At 38.8% G+C, this 19,190-nt stretch overlaps 1 protein-coding gene across 1 annotated transcript in view; it reads left to right on the top strand.

Moving 5' to 3' along the window:
* LOC126252221 (dynein beta chain, ciliary) overlaps nt 1-19,190 on the top strand; it is a 769,797-nt gene that overhangs the window by 287,619 nt on the left and 462,988 nt on the right. The window contains exon 28 of the mRNA XM_049953092.1: nt 8,956-9,104. Within this exon, the coding sequence (XP_049809049.1) occupies nt 8,956-9,104 (149 nt within the window). The remainder of the gene's footprint in view (nt 1-8,955; nt 9,105-19,190) is intronic.

Here is a 19,190-nt window from a genome sequence, read left to right on the forward strand (position 1 = left end):
TTGCCATTGGTGGGGAGGCTTGCGTGCCTCAGCGATACAGATAGCCGTACCATAGGTACAACCACAACGGAGGGGTATCTGTTGAGAGGCCAGACAAACGTGTGGTTCCTGAAGAGGGGCAGCAGCCTTTTCAGTAGTTGCAGGGGCAACAGTCTGGATGATTGACTGATCTGGCCTTGTAACAATAACCAAAACGGCCTTGCTGTGCTGGTACTGCGAACGGCTGAAAGCAAGGGGAAACTACGGCCGTAATTTTTCCCGAGGGCATGCAGCTTTACTGTATGATTAAATGATGATGGCGTCCTCTTGGGTAAAATATTCCGGAGGTAAAATAGTCCCCCATTCGGATCTCCGGGCGGGGACTACTCAAGAGGATGTCGTTATCGGGAGAAAGAAAACTGGCGTTCTACGGATCGGAGCATGGAATGTCAGGTCCCTTAATCGGGCAGGTAGGTTAGAAAATTTGAAAAGGGAAATGGATAGGTTAAAGTTAGATATAGTGGGAATTAGTGAAGTTTGGTGGCAGGAGGAACAAGACTTCTGGTCAGGTGACTACAGGGTTATAAACACAAAGTCAAATTAGGGTAATGCAGGAGTAGGTTTAATAATGAATAGGAAAATAGGAACGCGGGTGAGCTACTACAAACAGCTTAGTGAACGCATTATGGTGGCCAAGATAGATACGAAGCCCACACCTACTACAGTAGTACAAGTTTATATGCCAACTAGCTCTGCAGATGACGAAGAAATTGAAGAAATGTATGATGAAATAAAAGAAATTATTCAGATAGTGAAGGGAGACGAAAATTTAATAGTCATGGGTGACTGGAACTCGAGTGTAGGAAAAGGGAGAGAAGGAAACGTAGTAGGTGAATATGGATTGGGGCTAAGAAATGAAAGAGGAACCCGCCTGGTAGAATTTTGCACAGAGCACAACTTAATCATAGCTAACACTTGGTTTAAGAATCATGATAGAAGGTTGTATACATGGAAGAACCCTGGAGATACTAAAAGGTATCAGATAGATTATATAATGGTAAGACAGAGATTTAGGAACCAGGTTTTAAATTGTAAGACATTTCCAGGGGCAGATGTGGACTCTGACCACAATCTATTGGTTATGACCTGTAGATTAAAACTGAAGAAACTGCAAAAAGGTGGGAATTTAAGGAGATGGGACCTGGATAAACTGAAAGAACCAGAGGTTGTACAGAGTTTCAGGGAGAGAATAAGGGAACAATTGAAAGGAATGGGGGAAAGAAATACAGTAGAAGAAGAATGGGTAGCTTTGAGGGATGAAGTAGTGAAGGCAGCAGAGGATCAAGTAGGTAAAAAGATGAGGGCTAGTAGAAATCCTTGGGTAACAGAAGAAATATTGAATTTAATTGATGAAAGGAGAAAATATAAAAATGCAGTAAATGAAGCAGGCAAAAAGGAATACAAACGTCTCAAAAATGAGATTGACAGGAAGTGCAAAATGGCTAAGCAGGGATGGCTAGAGGACAAATGTAAGGATGTAGAGGCTTATCTCACTAGGGGTAAGATAGATACTGCCTACAGGAAAATTAAAGAGACCTTTGGAGAAAAGAGAACCACTTGTATGAACATCAAGAGCTCAGATGGAAACCCAGTTCTAAGCAAAGAAGAGAAAGCAGAAAGGTGGAAGGAGTATATAGAGGGTCTATACAAGGGCGATGTACTTGAGGACAATATTATGGAAATGGAAGAAGATGTAGTAGAAGATGAAATGGGAGATACGATACTGCATGAAGAGTTTGACAGAGCACTGAAAGACCTGAGTCGAAACAAGGCCCCCGGAGTAGACAACATTCCATTGGAACTACTGACGACCTTGGCAGAGCCAGTCCTGACAAAACTCTACCATCTGGTCAGCAAGATGTATGAAACAGGCGAAATACCCTCAGACTTCAAGAAGAATATAATCATTCCAATCCCAAAGAAAGCAGGTGTTGACAGATGTGAGAATTACCGAACAATCAGTTTAATAAGCCACAGCTGCAAAATACTAACACGAATTCTTTACAGACGAATGGAAAAACTGGTAGATCAGTTTGGATTCCATAGAAATACTGGAACGCGTGAGGCAATACTAACCTTACGACTTATCTTAGAAGAAAGATTAAGGAAAGGCAAACCTACGTTTCTAGCATTTGTAGACTTAGAGAAAGCTTTTGACAATGTTGACTGGAATACTCTGTTTCAAATTCTAAAGGTGGCAGGGGTAAAATACAGGGAGCGAAAGGCTATTTACAATTTGTACAGAAACCAGATGGCAGTTATAAGAGTCGAGGGACATGAAAGGGAAGCAGTGGTTGGGAAGGGAGTAAGACAGGGTTGTAGCCTCTCCCCGATGTTATTCAATCTGTATATTGAGCAAGCAGTAAAGGAAACAAAAGAAAAATTCGGAGTAGGTATTAAAATCCATGGAGAAGAAATAAAAACTTTGAGGTTTGCCGATGACATTGTAATTCTGTCAGAGACAGCAAAGGACTTGGAAGAGCAGTTGAACGGAATGGATGGTGTCTTGAAGGGAGGATATAAGATGAACATCAACAAAAGCAAAACGAGGATAATGGAATGTAGTCGAAGTAAGTCGGGTGATGTTGAGGGTATTAGATTAGGAAATGAGACACTTAAAGTAGTAAAGGAGTTTTGCTATTTGGGGAGCAAAATAACTGATGATGGTCGAAGTAGAGAGGATATAAAATGTAGACTGGCAATGGCAAGGAAAGCGTTTCTGAAGAAGAGAAATTTGTTAACATCGAGTATAGATTTAAGTGTCAGGAAGTCTTTTCTGAAAGTATTTGTATGGAGTGTAGCCATGTATGGAAGTGAAACATGGACGATAAATAGTTTGGACAAGAAGAGAATAGAAGCTTTCGAAATGTGGTGCTACAGAAGACTGCTGAAGATTAGATGGGTAGATCACATAACTAATGAGGAGGTACTGAATAGGATTGGGGAGAAGAGGAGTTTGTGGCACAACTTGACCCGAAGAAGGAATCGGTTGGTAGGACATGTTCTGAGGCATCAAGGGATCACCAATTTACTATTGGAGGGCAGCGTGGAGGGTAAAAATCGTAGGGGGAGACCAAGAGATGCATACACTAAGCAGATTCAGAAGGATGTAGGTTGCAGTAGGTACTGGGAGATGAAGAAGCTTGCACAGGATAGAGTAGCATGGAGAGCTGCATCAAACCAGTCTCAGGACTGAAGACCACAACAACAACAGCTAGGTATTTAATTAATGTAACTGTGTCAGTCAGCACACCACTTGTACTGTATTCGAACACTTACTGCCATCATTCCACACCACACAGTCACTTTTAAATAATTTTGTTCGTACTCTGCCATCATCTTAGTACCACGTTCAGACCAGCATTGGCAGTGAAGGCTGTTTATAAAACCACAAACTTAGAAAACATACCTCATTAGGCCAGATGTTTGAAAAATGTTGACAGTCTTTGTGCCAACTCAGCAGGAATTCTTCAAATTTGATTATTTGCCAACAATATGTAAGTGTAAGTTCTTTTATGTAATGATGCTCTGGTGGGCAAATAAAAGAAGTGTAAAAGAATGGACCCACAAAATTACGGGCCAATATCCCTAACTTTGGTTTGCTGCAGGAACCTTGAACATATTCTCAGTTCAAATATAATAAACTTTCTTGAAACTGAGGAGCTAACGTCTATGAATCAGCATGATTTTAGACAGCATTGCTTGTGAAAAACTCAGCTTGCTCTTTTCCCACATGATATACTGCGAATTATGAACGAAGGGCAACAGGCTAATTCCATATTTCTAGATTTCTGGAAAGCATGTGACACGGTGCCCCATTGCAGGCTGTGAATGAAGGTAAAAGTACAGGGTTATTACAAATGATTGAAGTGATTTCACAGCTCTACAATAACTTTATTATTTGAGATATTTTCACAATGCTTTGCACACATATACAAAAACTCAAAAAGTTTTTTTAGGCATTCACAAATGTTCGATATGTGCCCCTTTAGTGATTCGGCAGACATCGAGCTGATAATCAAGTTCCTCCCACACTCGGCGCAGCATGTCCCCATCAATGAGTTCGAAAGCATCGTTGATGTGAGCTCGCAGTTCTGGCACGTTTCTTGGTAGAGGAGGTTTAAACACTGAACCTTTCACATAACCTCACAGAAAGAAATCGCATGGGGTTAAGTCGGGAGAGCATGGAGGCCATGACATAATTGCTGATCATGATCTCCACCAGGACCGATCCATCGGTTTTCCAATCTCCTGTTTAAGAAATGCCAAACATCATGATGGAAGTGCGGTGGAGCACCATCCTGTTGAAAGATGAAGTTGGCGCTGTCGGTCTCCAGTTGTGGCATGAGCCAATTTTCCAGCATGTCCAGATAGATGTGTCCTGTAACGTTTATTTCGCAGAAGAAAAAGGGGCCGTAAACTTTAAACCGTGAGATTGCACAAAACACGTTAACTTTTGGTGAATTGCGAATTTGCTGCATGAATGCGTGAGGATTCTCTACTGCCCAGATTCGCACATTGTGTCTGTTCACTTCACCATTAAGAAAAAATGTTGCTTCATCACTGAAAACAAGTTTCGCACTGAACGCACCCTCTTCCATGAGCTGTTGCAACCGCGCCGAAAATTCAAAGCGTTTGACTTTGTCATCGGGTGTCAGGGCTTGTAGCAATTGTAAACAGTAAGGATTCTGCTTTAGCCTTTTCCGTAAGATTTTCCAAACCATCGGCTGTGGTACGTTTAGCTCCCTGCTTGCTTTATTCGTTGACTTCCCCGGGCTACGCGTAAACTTGCCCGCACGCGTTCAAACGTTTCTTCGCTCACTGCAGGCCGACCCATTGATTTCCCCTTACAGAGGCATCCAGAAGCTTTAAACTGCGCATACCATCGCCGAATGGAGTTAGCAGTTGGTGGATCTTTGTTGAACTTCGCCCTGAAGTGTCGTTGCACTGTTATAACTGACTGATGTGAGTGCATTTCAAGCACGACATATGCTTTCTCGGCTCCTGTCGCCATTTTGTCTCACTGCGCTCTCGAGCACTTTGGCGGCAGAAACCTGAAGTGCGGCTTCAGCCGAACAAAACTTTATGAGTTTTTCTACGTATCTGTAGTGTGTCGTGACCATATGTCAATGAATGGAGCTACAGTGAATTTATGAAATTGCTTCAATCATTTGTAATAGCCCTGTATAAGGAGTAAGTCACAGATACGAGAGTGGCTCAAAGACTTCTTAAGTAATACAACCCAGTACGTTTTCCTCAACGGGGAGTGTTCATCACAGATAAGGGTATCGTCAGGAGTGCCCCATAGGATCGCTGTTGTTCTACTGTGTATAAACGATTTTGTGGAGAGGGTGGGCAGCAGTCTGCAGTTGTTTACTGATGATGCTGTGGTGTGTAGTAAGACATTGAAGTTGAGTGATTGTATGAGATACAAGACGACTTAGACAAAATTTCAAGTTGGTGTGATGAATGGCAGCTAGATCTAAATGTGGAGAAATGTAAGTTAATGGAGATGGGTGGGAAGAACAAACCTATAATGCTGGGTCCTGCTTGACACAGTGAAGTCATTTAAATATCTGGGCATAATGTTGCAGAGCAATAAGAAATGGAACGAACATGTGAGAACGGTGGTAAAGAAGGTGAATGGTCAACATTGGGTTATTGGGAGAATTTTAGGAAAGTGTGGTTCACATGTAAAGGAGACAGCATCTAGGACACTGGTGCAACCTATTTTTGAGTACTACTGGAGGTTCAAACAACATGTAAGTGTTATTGAGATGATTTGGGAACTCAAATGGGAGTTGCTGGAAGGAAGGAAACGCTATTTTCATGGAACACTACTGACAAAATTTAGAGGATTGGTATTTGAAGCTGACTGCTGAATAATTCTGCTGCCACCAACATACACTGCATGTAAGGACCGCAAAGATTAGATACAAGAAATTAGGACTCATACGGAGGCATACAGATATTTTTCCCTCACTCTATTTGTAAGTGGAACAGAGGAGAAAATTACTAGTAATGGTACATGGTACCCTCCACCATGCACCATACTGTGACTTGCAGAGTATCTATTTAGTTGTAGGTGTAGATGTAAAAATTTACATGTTTGTGGAGTGTTGTATATACTGCATGCTTCATGAATCTGCTTTCATACATAGCCTGACACAATGACTTTTGGATGGCATACATGAATATATTCTAAACCAACTTCACATTTTCCTCAGCGTGTGACATCAGTGCATATGTCTATCACTCATCCTATGGCCATAAACTTAGCATAACATTTCCATAAGCTCAGTATAACTTTAACTGATTGTTTCTGGATGCATCACTCTAAAGGTTTTGATAAAAAATTATGGAAAGAACTGATTGGGGCTTCATTGACAAAAAATGTTTACTGGATATATCTCAACATGGTTTTAGACACAACAGATCTACACAAACAGCTACTAGAACTTTTGGGTACAAAACAATCCATTTCAGCCATATTTATAGATCTATCTCACTATGGCGAGCATCAATGGGTCATAAAATATTGCTAATAAAAACTGAACATTATTGATATCAGAAGACTGGCAATCAAAATTGCATTGTTTCTTAGAAATTACTTATAGAAGGTCAGTGTGATATACACAGACTAACAAGTAACTGAAATTTTATCTGAAAGTAAAACAACCACACATAATGTGCTTCAGGGCTTAGTACTGGGACCTCTGCTACTCCTTCAGTGTGTCAATGATTTTAGCCTGAATGTAGATGCTCACTGAACCATTTCACTTGTAGATGACATGGCTGTACTCTCAAAGCGGATAATCCTGGAGCAGTACAGAAAGCTTGGTTACTGGACAACCTTTAAACAATAGACAAATGATAACAACAAAAAGAATGTATCCAGAAACTTCCTTACCACACAAAACACAGACCCATCTCAACAATTGTAATTGTTAATAAGCATCCAATTGAAACTAACTCTGTGACTTCAAAATAACTTGAAATGGAATAAACACATTAATCATGTAAATGCTAAAATAAGTTTTGACTATTCTTTGAGTGTGTTGCAAGAATGTACTTGTCAGAAAACAGTCAAAAGTGTATACTATGATCACATATAGACTCACATGATATAGAGCAGGACATTGCGCTGTAATTCTCCAGCTGCCCTCAGCACTGTAGAATTGCGAAGAGAGCCATGAGGATCATTAATGGAAGCAAAATTAAAGACTCTTTCAAATCAAACAGTGGAAAATGCAGGATGGAATATGACAATACTATGAAAAGGATAGTTGCTACTCACCATATAGCAGAGATGCTGAGTCGCAGATAGGCACAACAGAAAGACTGTCAGAAAGTAAGCTTTCGGCCATCAAGGACTTCATTGGAAATAGACAAAACACACACATACTTACACAAACACAACTCACACATGCATGACCACAGTGCCTGGCTGCTGAGGCCAGACTCAGTTGTGTATTTCTGATGAAAGCTTACTTTCTGAGAGTCTTTTCACTGTGCCTATCTGCGATTCAGCATCTCCACTATATGGTGAGCAGCAACTATCCTTTTCGTAATGTTGTCAGGCTCATTAAAATCTATTGTCATAAGGACAGAGATCCTAACATTGCCTCACATATATATTCTCATGAGAAAAAAAAAGTTCCGACTGAATGCAGACTAAAGAAAAACAGTGAATTTAATAAACATTACAAAAGAATGAACTCCAGCCTACAAGCTAATACACAACTTTGTCAGAAGGAAGCATTCCACATGGGCCTTCAGTGATTTAGTAAGCTCTGTACATTTATAAAGTCTACAGAAGATAATACATAATTTTGATCTCATATAGACCTGTTGAAATGTTTGTAAACCATTAGCTAATCAATGTAAATAATTTTGTCTGACAGCTGAAGCACATTGTTTAAAGTCAGATCACATGAACAAAATAAATAAGTAAATTTCATCCCTTCAATTTATGCCACCATCTCTTCAGAGGAACCATTAAACTGCAGATCTTGTAGTGTGGTTAAACCTATACTCACTTCAGAACAGTCACAGATCTGGCCATGTTACTCATATTGACAGTGGGGAAAACTGAGAACTGAGACATTATTAAATTTTTCTTTATGGTGTACATATGCACAAAAATTTAGAAAGATTATACTAACATAAGATGAACCATAGAATTTTTTTAATGGTATGCTAATTTCTACACACCCAATTTGTTTGCTCAGAAAGCTCAGAATTTGAGAAAAATTTCATTTCTTAGTGCTATTGAATGTACAGTGAGTTGATATTTTAATGCAAATGATTATATATTTATTTAATATACTGTAGTTTATAACGGTTACTTGCATCTGTCATTCTCAGACTTTGTTCTGCACTTGCTACACCATCATCTGATAAATATTAAATTATAATGAGGAATTTAATGGAAGCAGTAAGCAGACTACTTTTTAGCTGGTATGGGAAATGCTCATATTCTTCTCCTCATTTTTTAAGTGTGAAAATTTACCGAATGATTTAGTATGATACATTTATATTTGGCATCAGCAAAATGAAATTGGTGTTTTCATTAACTGAATTATATTTTTATAGTGGTTTATAATGAGTGTTATGGTAGTCATATATTTTTTGTAATAGGATAACTAATGCAGTTTTCATAATAGTAATGTAATTTATTACTTCACTGAAGTGTTCTCTTTGATTCTTCTCTTTGCTCTAGTACTAACAAAGATTCAGTGCACTATAATACACAAAAAGAAGAACATTTTGCTTCTTTCAAATTTTCTGAGAACCATGTGAAATTCAGACCAGAGTCTTAGTTCAGTAAATGATTTTCTGAATATTTTTGAGTATTGTGTATAAAGAAGCTCATTTTTACAGTATAATAATAATATTAGTATTACTCAACTTTAGCTGTCAAAGAGATGTCAATGGAGAAGGTTCTACGTGATCTTCACACAACATGGTCAAAGATGGAATTTGATCAAGAGACACATTCACGTACCGGATGTACATTGCTGAAAGCCAGTGAAGAGCTCATTGAAACACTCGAGGACAATCAGGTACAGTATAATAAGTTTTGTTGCAGTATATTTGTGAAGCTTTCACTTTTCTTTGTGTTAGCACTTCATGTGGAGATATGACATAAATTCAGTAAACATGAAACACAGACAGATGATTGCTGGAGTGTATAAGAAATACAGACATATGCTCCCAAATGCACATAAACTAAAATAGCACTTTCACAGTGAAGTGTGGTGCCCCATTCATAGTGCAAGTATTTAGTTATTACTGTGTGTCACATGTCTGGATAGAAATGCACTGTCTGGTTGTCATAGAGTGAGAGGATGGCACTCCTTTTGTGATGTAATGGCTGTTACACAACACGCAAAATTATTTCAAAAATCTGGAAGACAAAAACAAATGCAAAATTAAAATTAACACATGTCCATGTGTATGGATTTGCAATGCCCTTTGCTTTAAAACAGGGTTATATGAAGCCTCTTTCATCAAAATGTGTTTGTACATCTTTATTTTACGAGTCAGTGACATGTTGTAACATTTGAATTTAGAAATAATTAGCCAAAAAAAGTATGCTGATTTCCTATCTGAAAGGAGTGTGGTTACTTTTGACTTTTGGATTGCCTAACAGTATCCCCAACATACACATACCGAAAACCACAATAAATTAGAATTTAAATAAACAACCACGTACAAAACACATAAAAGATTTTAATATAACTTTTTAAAAAAGTGTGAGAACCTCATGTAATAACATAAAACACTGTATCAGGAATGCAGGTTCGTTTCAATACTGTTAACAGCACCAATTTGATCTCATAGAAGGAGAAATCAAAAAATGGAACAAAATGCGTCTGCACATATATTTATGCCAGAACACACATATCATGTTCATACACAAGCAAACAACAATATGTTTGGACTAAAGTAAAGAATAATCTTGCATAGAACACAGTAATATTAGAGGTGTGTGACTGCCAAGAGTCAGCTTTGTCAATAAAAAATACTGAGTTAAATATTAGCATTATGGATTGGATTGTTGCAAGTGTGAATACCTCATTTGAAGACCTATTTCTGTCTCAGCTTCTGATACAGTATATTTTGTTAGGACTTTTTAATGAGCAAATCAACACTGCCAATATAAAAGAACTACAAAAAATTTGATGTGCTTAATAATTTGTTTGATTACCCTGAACTAAATATTGAAAAATAAAATTTTAGTGTATTAGGACCTTGTAGTGGGTGATGCACGCTTTTACTGAGTGTTGATTGCCAGGTTGAACTTCAGCACACATTCACAATTTGGTTCAGCTAACAACTGAAAGATTGATTGTGATCATAAATGAGAAACAGAAACAAAGTCCACTGGCATAATACCAGTTCCGAAGGGAAGCCTCATCCTGGGTGACTTTAGGATGACATCTATAGGGTGTCACAGCATGTGGCATACCTTGAATCGGTGCAGAGATGGTGTGGTGAAAAACAAAGCATCCGGGCTGGTCTCAACAAGTCTTGTTTGATGGGAGACAAGGTGTAACTGGCTTGTGGCCCAGAACTGAGTGGGCAGTTGAATCCTGCCTGCTGGAGGTTGAGCTCTGCCTTAAATATTCAGCAGGGTGGAAGTATATCTGCAACCACATGACATGCAGACGGAGCTTGTTTCGATAACATCACCACCAGTTTCCCGATGTGAGCCCATCACTCAGAAGTTGTCTGGTGCCCATTAGTAGCACCTGTAACAAAAGCCTGTTTGTAAACAGTACTGCGTCCACAACATCTGATGCCCTGTGGTATTTGTAAGTAGAGTATGTAGGAAGAAATTCCTGTAGGCCAAGGGGGAGCAAACCTGCAGCAAGTGTGATGGTCAATGACAACAAATGCATTTATAGCAAATTATCAATGAAACAAAGTTCTTACCATAAATGATAATCAAGAAATAATCTGTGAGAAATCATTAGAGGACAAGATAGAAAATCATTTCAGTGTGCCAAGTATTATAAAACCTGGTTCACCAATCAAGACAGTTGTTAAAAAAGTAGTAAAATTAACTGAATAGTGAAATTAACTGAATACTGAAAGAATTTCAGAGGAAAATGATGTATTCTCTGGATTGCATGTTGAAATTTAACACCCAAAATGAATATAATGGTTCATCCAATACCTCTAGACATGAAGCTATTAGTTTGTGAATCACTTTATGATAGATAAAATCGACACTGTTACAAGTGTGTGTGTGGAAAGGGACTTTCTGTGAATTTTGAAATCAAAAGGTCATAAAGAAATGAATGTACAATCTGTAATTTACATCTAAACAGATGAAGAAAGCCTCTCATTTGCAATAAGCTTGCACCTTTCATACATTTGGTTCAAATAAAAAGACCAGTACAATAGTAAAGCAAACACAAGTGGAAAAATATAAGAAACGACTGTCATGTAGAGAAAGAACAGATAAAAAGACTGTAGTGAAGTGAAAGTACCAAACAAGAACAAACAGACAGGTATGGACCAGTATGTGAGCAGAAACAACCAAAAGAGAAGAAACACACCTGGCGAGCTGAATTTCAGATTTACAAATACAGTAACAGTATAATGAAAAATATAGTTGCTGCTCACCATATAGCAGAGATGCTGAGTCACAGAAAGGCAAAACAAAAGGATTCTTACAAAATTAACTTACAGCCAACAAGGCCTGCGTCAGAATTATACAACATACACACACACACACACACACACACACACACACACACACACACACACATACGCTCATGCAACTCACACACACACACATGACCACAGTCTCTGTCAACTGGAGCCAGACTCAGTCTTTATTGTAAATACAGTAACAAGGGAGATGTTAATGGATAACTGGGTGAAAAAGGGCTATAATAAAATGAAAGTTGGAAATCTCTTAACAGAAGAAAAGTAGAATCTCACAACAAGTAAACCAAAACGCCAGAAGTCAAACACCAAGTGTCGCATCACTGGAATTAATCAGGATTTTTCTCCACTAGAGACTCTAGCACAAAAAGTGAGGTTAGTGGTCAAGCAATAAATAGTGTATTCCCTGTACCTGATTTCAAGTTGCTCCATCAGAATGTTCAATCACTATCCAGTAAACTTACTAAAATAGTAAGGTGGGTCTTTCCGCTCCCGGGATTGGAATGACTTCTTACCCTCTCCCTTAAAACCCACATCCTTTCGTCTTTCCCTCTCCTTCCCTCTTTCCTGACGAAGCAACTGTTGGTTGCGAAAGCTTGAATTTTGTGTGTGTGTTTGTGTTTGTTTGTGTGTCTATCAACATGCCAACACTTTCGTTTGGTAAGTTACATCATCTATGTTTTTAGATATAAAATACATTTAATATATTTACAGTAAGTGCTTGACCACAGCTTCTACACCACAGCTTCTACTGTCTCTGAATGTCTGGAACACTACAATAAATAAAACTGATTATCAAACATTATTAATAATATCATATGTATTATCTCAGATTATATTATTATTTACTTTGATTGTGTTGAGCATGTAATCTCACTTATTAACCACTGTCATTATACACTAGTTGTATTACCCCTTGCTTGTCCTTGGTCACATGTACAAACAATGTACTAAAAATGATATACTGAGCCAAATAAATAAGTAAACGCTATATGTCAATATTCATTTATCTTATGATCACTTTGAAATGATGATCAGCTTGCAGATCACATTGTCTGTTATCCTTCAGAAAATAGGACAGTAATTTACATAGACACATGCTGAGTCTAACTTAGTTGCAATGAGTGGCAGTAAAAACACAGTTGGTTAGCAACAACTAACAGTAAATGTTTAGCCGTGACCTATGAAGTAAGACTGCCTGACCACAGCTGGCTTCTCGGAAGCTGACGGCAATTGTGAACAATTAGTGGAGACTGACCCGACACTTCCTAGCGATGACTGACTGGCAGTAAGTGACGGTGCCATTGTTCACCATGCCTATTTGTATATTTGTGTAAGAACTTTTCTGGTATTAAGTACAAAAGTTTAAAGTGAAGATTAACCCTTTCATGACCCGTGGGACATATGTGTCCCACTTCACTTTTTTGTGCTTCACGACTAAGGGGACAATAGAAACCCACATCTGTAGTGTGCTGCCATCTACTGGAAGCCTTCACTACTACTTGAAAGCATTACAGACTAGAGATGGGCAAAACTGTTCTTTTCAGAGATCGGATCAGAACTGTTCACTCCCTGAAATGAACTAGCTCTTTTTCATAACTCACCACTCATTCACAATAGAAAATAAATGGAAGGCACATTGCCCTTTAAACTTGGTTTATTCCAGTACTATACCTGTATTTTGATCTTATTTGATCCTATTTTGAAGTAACACAGATAATGAGTAAGAACTTTGTATTGTTTATTGAAATTTCCATGATATGACAAAGTTTTTGATTATTGATTTATTTTGCACTATCGTGGTTTTTTGGGTGATCGGAAAATCTTGTAACTTGAGATTTAAATTAACAATATATTTGGGTATAATGTATTAAAATTCCATTAACCTCGTACAAATACATCGCAAGCCATATATTTTTAAAGTGAACGTTTCCTTCTGAAGACGCCTAAAATCGTAAAATCCGTACCAGAATAAGAAAAAAAGATGTATAATTTGCCTGTAAGACTAAAATGCTGCATATAGCCTTATGCAGAATAAAACAAGGAAAATATTGGTGTATCACATTTTGCGATACGTTTATCGGTTCGCTTGTAATTAAAGCGTAAATTCGAGTGTCCGTAGTAAAAATCCTATAGTAAGAGGAGTCGTCAGGAACCTAATCTGATCAGTTTAAACAAATAAAAATAAAATAAAAACAAATGATGTATACATAACAAAATAACGTAATATACATAGCGGTATTACTACGAAGAACAATATCCAGTAGAGACGAACTCCGATGCAGAGGCGCTGAGTCAAGCAGGTCGAACCGCGAGCTGTATTACTGCGTGAGCTAAGACCGCAGAGACCAGAGTGACACCTGAGTTGCTTTGCTCAACGCTCTGTCTAGAGTCGAGAACAGTGGGGTGAGCGTTGAGCGGGCGAGTTCCGAGAGTGGGGGGAGCGGTGAACGGCCACCCGCTCCGAGACAAATCATCCGTTCTCTTGCAAGCAGGTTGTTGCAAGTAGTTCTTATGTTCTCCGCTAGGAGGCTCTCTGTCTTGTTGCTCGCATCAACCGCCCAGAGGGCAGGACGTGCGACTGAAACGCTCGCCGACGGAGTGCAATGCTAAGTTAAGATGCTCCAGACACTGCACGCGGCAGAGGAAGCACAGAGACGGCATGGCATATGTGAAACACAAAATCCAATGGGGCACTGCACAATGCAGGCAGCCAAGGCAGAAGCAGGGCAGAGACCGGCGCTGGCTGTGTTGTGTGGCGTGCAGTGTGCTCTGACTAGCAGAGGCCCCGCTGATATGCTCTCTCTCTCTCTCTATCTCTCTCTCTCTCTCTCTCTCTCGCTCTCTCTGCTGTGGGAAACGTTTGGAGCTACCGTTCTTTTTTTCTGAATCACTGATTGTTCACTCCTTTAAAGATTCAACTCTATGAATCAGTTCAGGAGCGGATCCCCCATCTCTATTACAGACTTCTTCCCGCCAAACAGCTGTGTTCTGCTGGAAGTTGTTTGATGCAGTGTACTTGTTTGACCACTTCTGTGAAAGTTTTTGCATATTTTTCAACTTTTCTTTTGTAAATAAGCAAAGTAAGCATAATAGCTGATTCATTGTGTTTCTTATCATTTATTTGTAAATAGTACATGGAATCTCAGTGTAAAATGTATTTCAGCGACTTGGTAAATAGTTTTTAGTTTTGTCCCACATATTATTTATAATTTTGTGATACATTTGACATTTTGGCTTTATTTCTTTCTCTGTAAGATGCTACATCACTTGGCTCAGTAAAGTATAATAATAAAAATAACAACAACGACAACAACAATAATAATAATAATAATAATTTGTTACACAATACAGTGTGCTACCCCAATTGCAGACCTTATTTCCATTTTCTTTTTAGAAATGTCACATCTGAAAGATGAAGAACTTCTTGAGTACTACTTTTCACTTCCTGATAATGAAGACTTTTTGGAGGAAAAAAGTGATGGATAATGAAGTTGCAGATGAACTCACCCGCCTTGATGCATCCAATAGTACATTTATTGATACTAAACCATCAAGGACATTGACTGAGCCACCTAGCTATGGTCATCACAACAATGGTGACAGTGCTAGACTGGAGGTGGCAGAAAATGATGATATTGCATGTGCAGTAAAAGAAAATGTCACCGAAATTACCAATGACACTGCAAATGAAGTTATTGTGTGTGCAGAACAAGAGAATGGGGCTGAACATGCCAGTGAAACAGAGTGGACTGACAATATAACTTTTTTGAAAACTTATCAGCATCTCTTGATGGAAGTGCTGATATAAAGTTTGATTTTGGAAAAAATGATAAAGAAATCGATTATTTTTTTACAATTTTTACTGATGATTGTTTGAGGAAGATCAAAGATGAGACTAACCTCTATGCAACTCAAATACTTGCCAACATTACTAGAGGTAAGAGGGTAAGACAGGCCATCTGGTATTGGAAAGAATACTGACGTTTAAGAAATAAAATATTTTATTGCCATTCACATTCTAATCGGAATACATAGGCTGCCTGATCTGAGTCACTATTGGTCCACTGACCCACTTTTAGGTGTAAGTGCAATTTCTCAACTAATGAGTAAAACTAGGTTCAAAAAACTGACCTGCAGTCTCACCAACTAATTGTGTTCAACAACTTCTTCTCATCGTACAATCTGATGAAGTCACTAAATGAAAGAGGACTTTTTGGAGTTGGAACAGTGAGGACAAACAGGAATGGACTTCCAAGTATGATGAAGAAACAAGACAAATTACAAATGGGGCAGTTTATGTTCAAAACAAAGGGATGTGTCTCAGCAATAAAATGGCAAGACAACAAGGCTGTGAAAATACCAAGTACTTATCATAGCCCAAAAGATGTAACCTTTGTCAATAGGGAAAACAGGGATGGTACTTCATCAGAGGTCTTCTGTCCTAAAGTTGTTGCAGAGTACAATACATTTATGGGAGGTGTGGATTGCTTACATCAGATGTGTGAGAGATATGCGATTGGAAGGTGATCTCTAAAGTGGTGGCATCGTATTTTCTTTTTCGTAATTGACCTGGCAATTCTTAAAAGTTTCATAAAGTGGAACTGTAATCATGGGGGAGGACATAACCAGTTATCCTTTCACCTTTTGCTTATCAGACAACTAACAGCAGGTGATGAAATCAAAAGAAGAGGAAGACCAAATTTTCTAAGAAGAAACAAGCGGGGTGTCAAGAGTGTACCAGATGAAGTTCACCTTCAAGCTGGAAAACATTTCCCAGTAAAAGACACAAGGAAACACTGCAGGCTCTGCAGCACAAAGCAGAAGGAAGTATGTACCGACATAATGTGCATACACTGCAAAGTTCCTCTATGTGCATATCCCTGCTTCGAAAACTTTCATAGAAAATAAATGTTGATAATTAAATCAAAATGGCTTAGATGTCTGCCATGTAAGAAGGAGATCCCAGGTTTGAGTCCCAGTCGGGGCATACATTTTCAACTTTCCCCGTTGAGGGATATCAACACCTGTCAACAGCATAGGGTCTTGATTTAATTATCATGTCATTAGCTAGAAACATGCTATGTGCAAGAAAAGAGCACAGAAGAATCATGGCTGGAGTCTGCCCTAGAGCCACATACAGAAATATTTTTCAGGGAATTGAAATCTTGATATTCACTGCATGATATGTATTCTCCCTAATGTTTTCATAAGGAAGAAAAGCCCCTATTCAAATCTAATTAGGGTATCATAGCCATGACACTAGAAGAAAAGACAATATTCACTATAAGCATATAAAAAAGAGTGTGGTACAGGAAGGAGTCACTTCAGTGACTGAAAGAATTTTAATGCCCTCCCTTCACAAATTAAGAGTTTATTAGATGATAACATCCTGTTTGAAAAAAAAAAAAAATAAAACTTAAAGAATTCCCTGTTACAAGGTTATTTTACATTTAAGAAGAGTTCCTTAACCAATGTACCTGTAACTCTCAGATACATTCCCAAACCTGTATTTGTGATTTTTATATATATATATCGAAAAACAAAGATGATGTGACTTACAAAACGAAAGCGCTGGCACGTCGATAGACACACAAACAAACACAAACATACACACAAAATACTAGCTTTCACAACCAACGGTTGCTTCGTCAGGAAAGAGGGAAGGAGAGGGAAAGACGAAAGGATTTGGGTTTCAAGGGAGAGGGTAAGGAGTCATTCCAATCCCGGGAGCGGAAAGACTTACCTTAGGGGGAAAAAAGGACGGGTATACACTCGCACACACACACATATCCATCCACACATATACAGACACAAGCAGACATATACAGAGGCAAATATACATTGTTGTTGTTGTGGTCTTCAGTCCTGAGACTGGTTTGATGCAGCTCTCCATGCTACTCTATCCTGTGCAAGCCTCTTCATCTCCCAGTACCTACTGCAACCTACATCCTTCTGAATCTGCTTAGTGTATTCATCTCTTGGTCTCCCTCTACGATTTTTACCCTCCACGGTGCCCTCCAATGCTAAATTTGTGATCCCTTGATGCCTCAAAACATGTCCTACCAACCGATCCCTTCTTCTAGTCAAGTTGTGCCACAAACTTCTCTTCTCCCCAATCCTATTCAATACCACCTCATTAGTTACGTGATCTACCCACCTTATGTTCAGCATTCTTCTGTAGCACCACATTTCGAAAGCTTCTATTCTCTTCTTGTCCAAACTAGTTATCGTCCATGTTTCACTTCCATACATGGCTACACTCGATACAAATACTTTCAGAAACGACTTCCTGACACTTAAATCTATACTCGATGTTAACAAATTTCTCTTCTTGAGAAACGCTTTCCTTGCCATTGCCAGTCTACATTTTATATCCTCTCTACTTCGACCATCCTCAGTTATTTTACTCCCTAAATAGAAAAACTCCTTTACTACTTTAAGTGTCTCATTTCCTAATCTAATTCCCTCAGCATCACCCGACTTAATTTGACTACATTCCATTATCCTCGTTTTGCTTTTGTTGATGTTCATCTTATATCCTCCTTTCAAGACACTGTCCATTCCGTTCAACTGCTCTTCCAAGTCCTTTGCTGTCTCTGACAGAATCACAATGTCATTGGCGAACCTCAAAGTTTTTACTTCTTCTCCATGAATTTTAATACTTACTCCAAATTTTTCTTTTGTTTCCTTTACTGCTTGCTCAATATACGGATTGAATAACATCGGGGAGAGGCTACAACCCTGTCTCACTCCTTTCCCAACCACTGCTTCCCTTTCATGCCCCTCGACTCTTATAACTGCCATCTGGTTTCTGTACAAATTGTAAATAGCCTTTCGCTCCCTGTATTTTACCCCTGCCACCTTCAGAATTTGAAAGAGAGTATTCCAGATAACATTGTCAAAAGCTTTCTCTAAGTCTACAAATGCAAGAAACGTAGGTTTGCCTTTTCTTAATCTTTCTTCTAAGGTAAGTCGTAAGGTCAGTATTGCCTCACGTGTTCCAACATTTCTACGGAATCCAAACTGATCTTCCCCGAGGTCCGCTTCTACCAGTTTTTTCATTCGTCTGTAAAGAATTCGCGTTAGTATTTTGCAGCTGTGACTTATTAAACTGATAGTTCGGTAATTTTCACATCTGTCAACACCTGCTTTCTTTGGGATTGGAATTATTATATTCTTCTTGAAGTCTGAGGGTATTTCGCCTGTCTCATACATCGTGCTCACCAGATGGTAGAGTTTTGTCATGACTGGCTCTCCTGAGGCCATCAGTAGTTCTAATGGAATGTTGTCCACTCCCGGGGCCTTGTTTCGACTCAGGTCTTTCAGTGCTCTGTCAAACTGTTCACGCAGTATCTTATCTCCCATTTCGTATTCATCTATATCCTCTTCCATTTCCATAATACTGTCCTCAAGTACATCGCCCTTGTATAAACCCTCTATATACTCCTTCCACCTTTCTGCCTTCC

The sequence above is a fragment of the Schistocerca nitens genome, chromosome 4, assembly GCF_023898315.1.
Source record: "Schistocerca nitens isolate TAMUIC-IGC-003100 chromosome 4, iqSchNite1.1, whole genome shotgun sequence".
NCBI lineage: Eukaryota > Metazoa > Arthropoda > Insecta > Orthoptera > Acrididae > Schistocerca > Schistocerca nitens.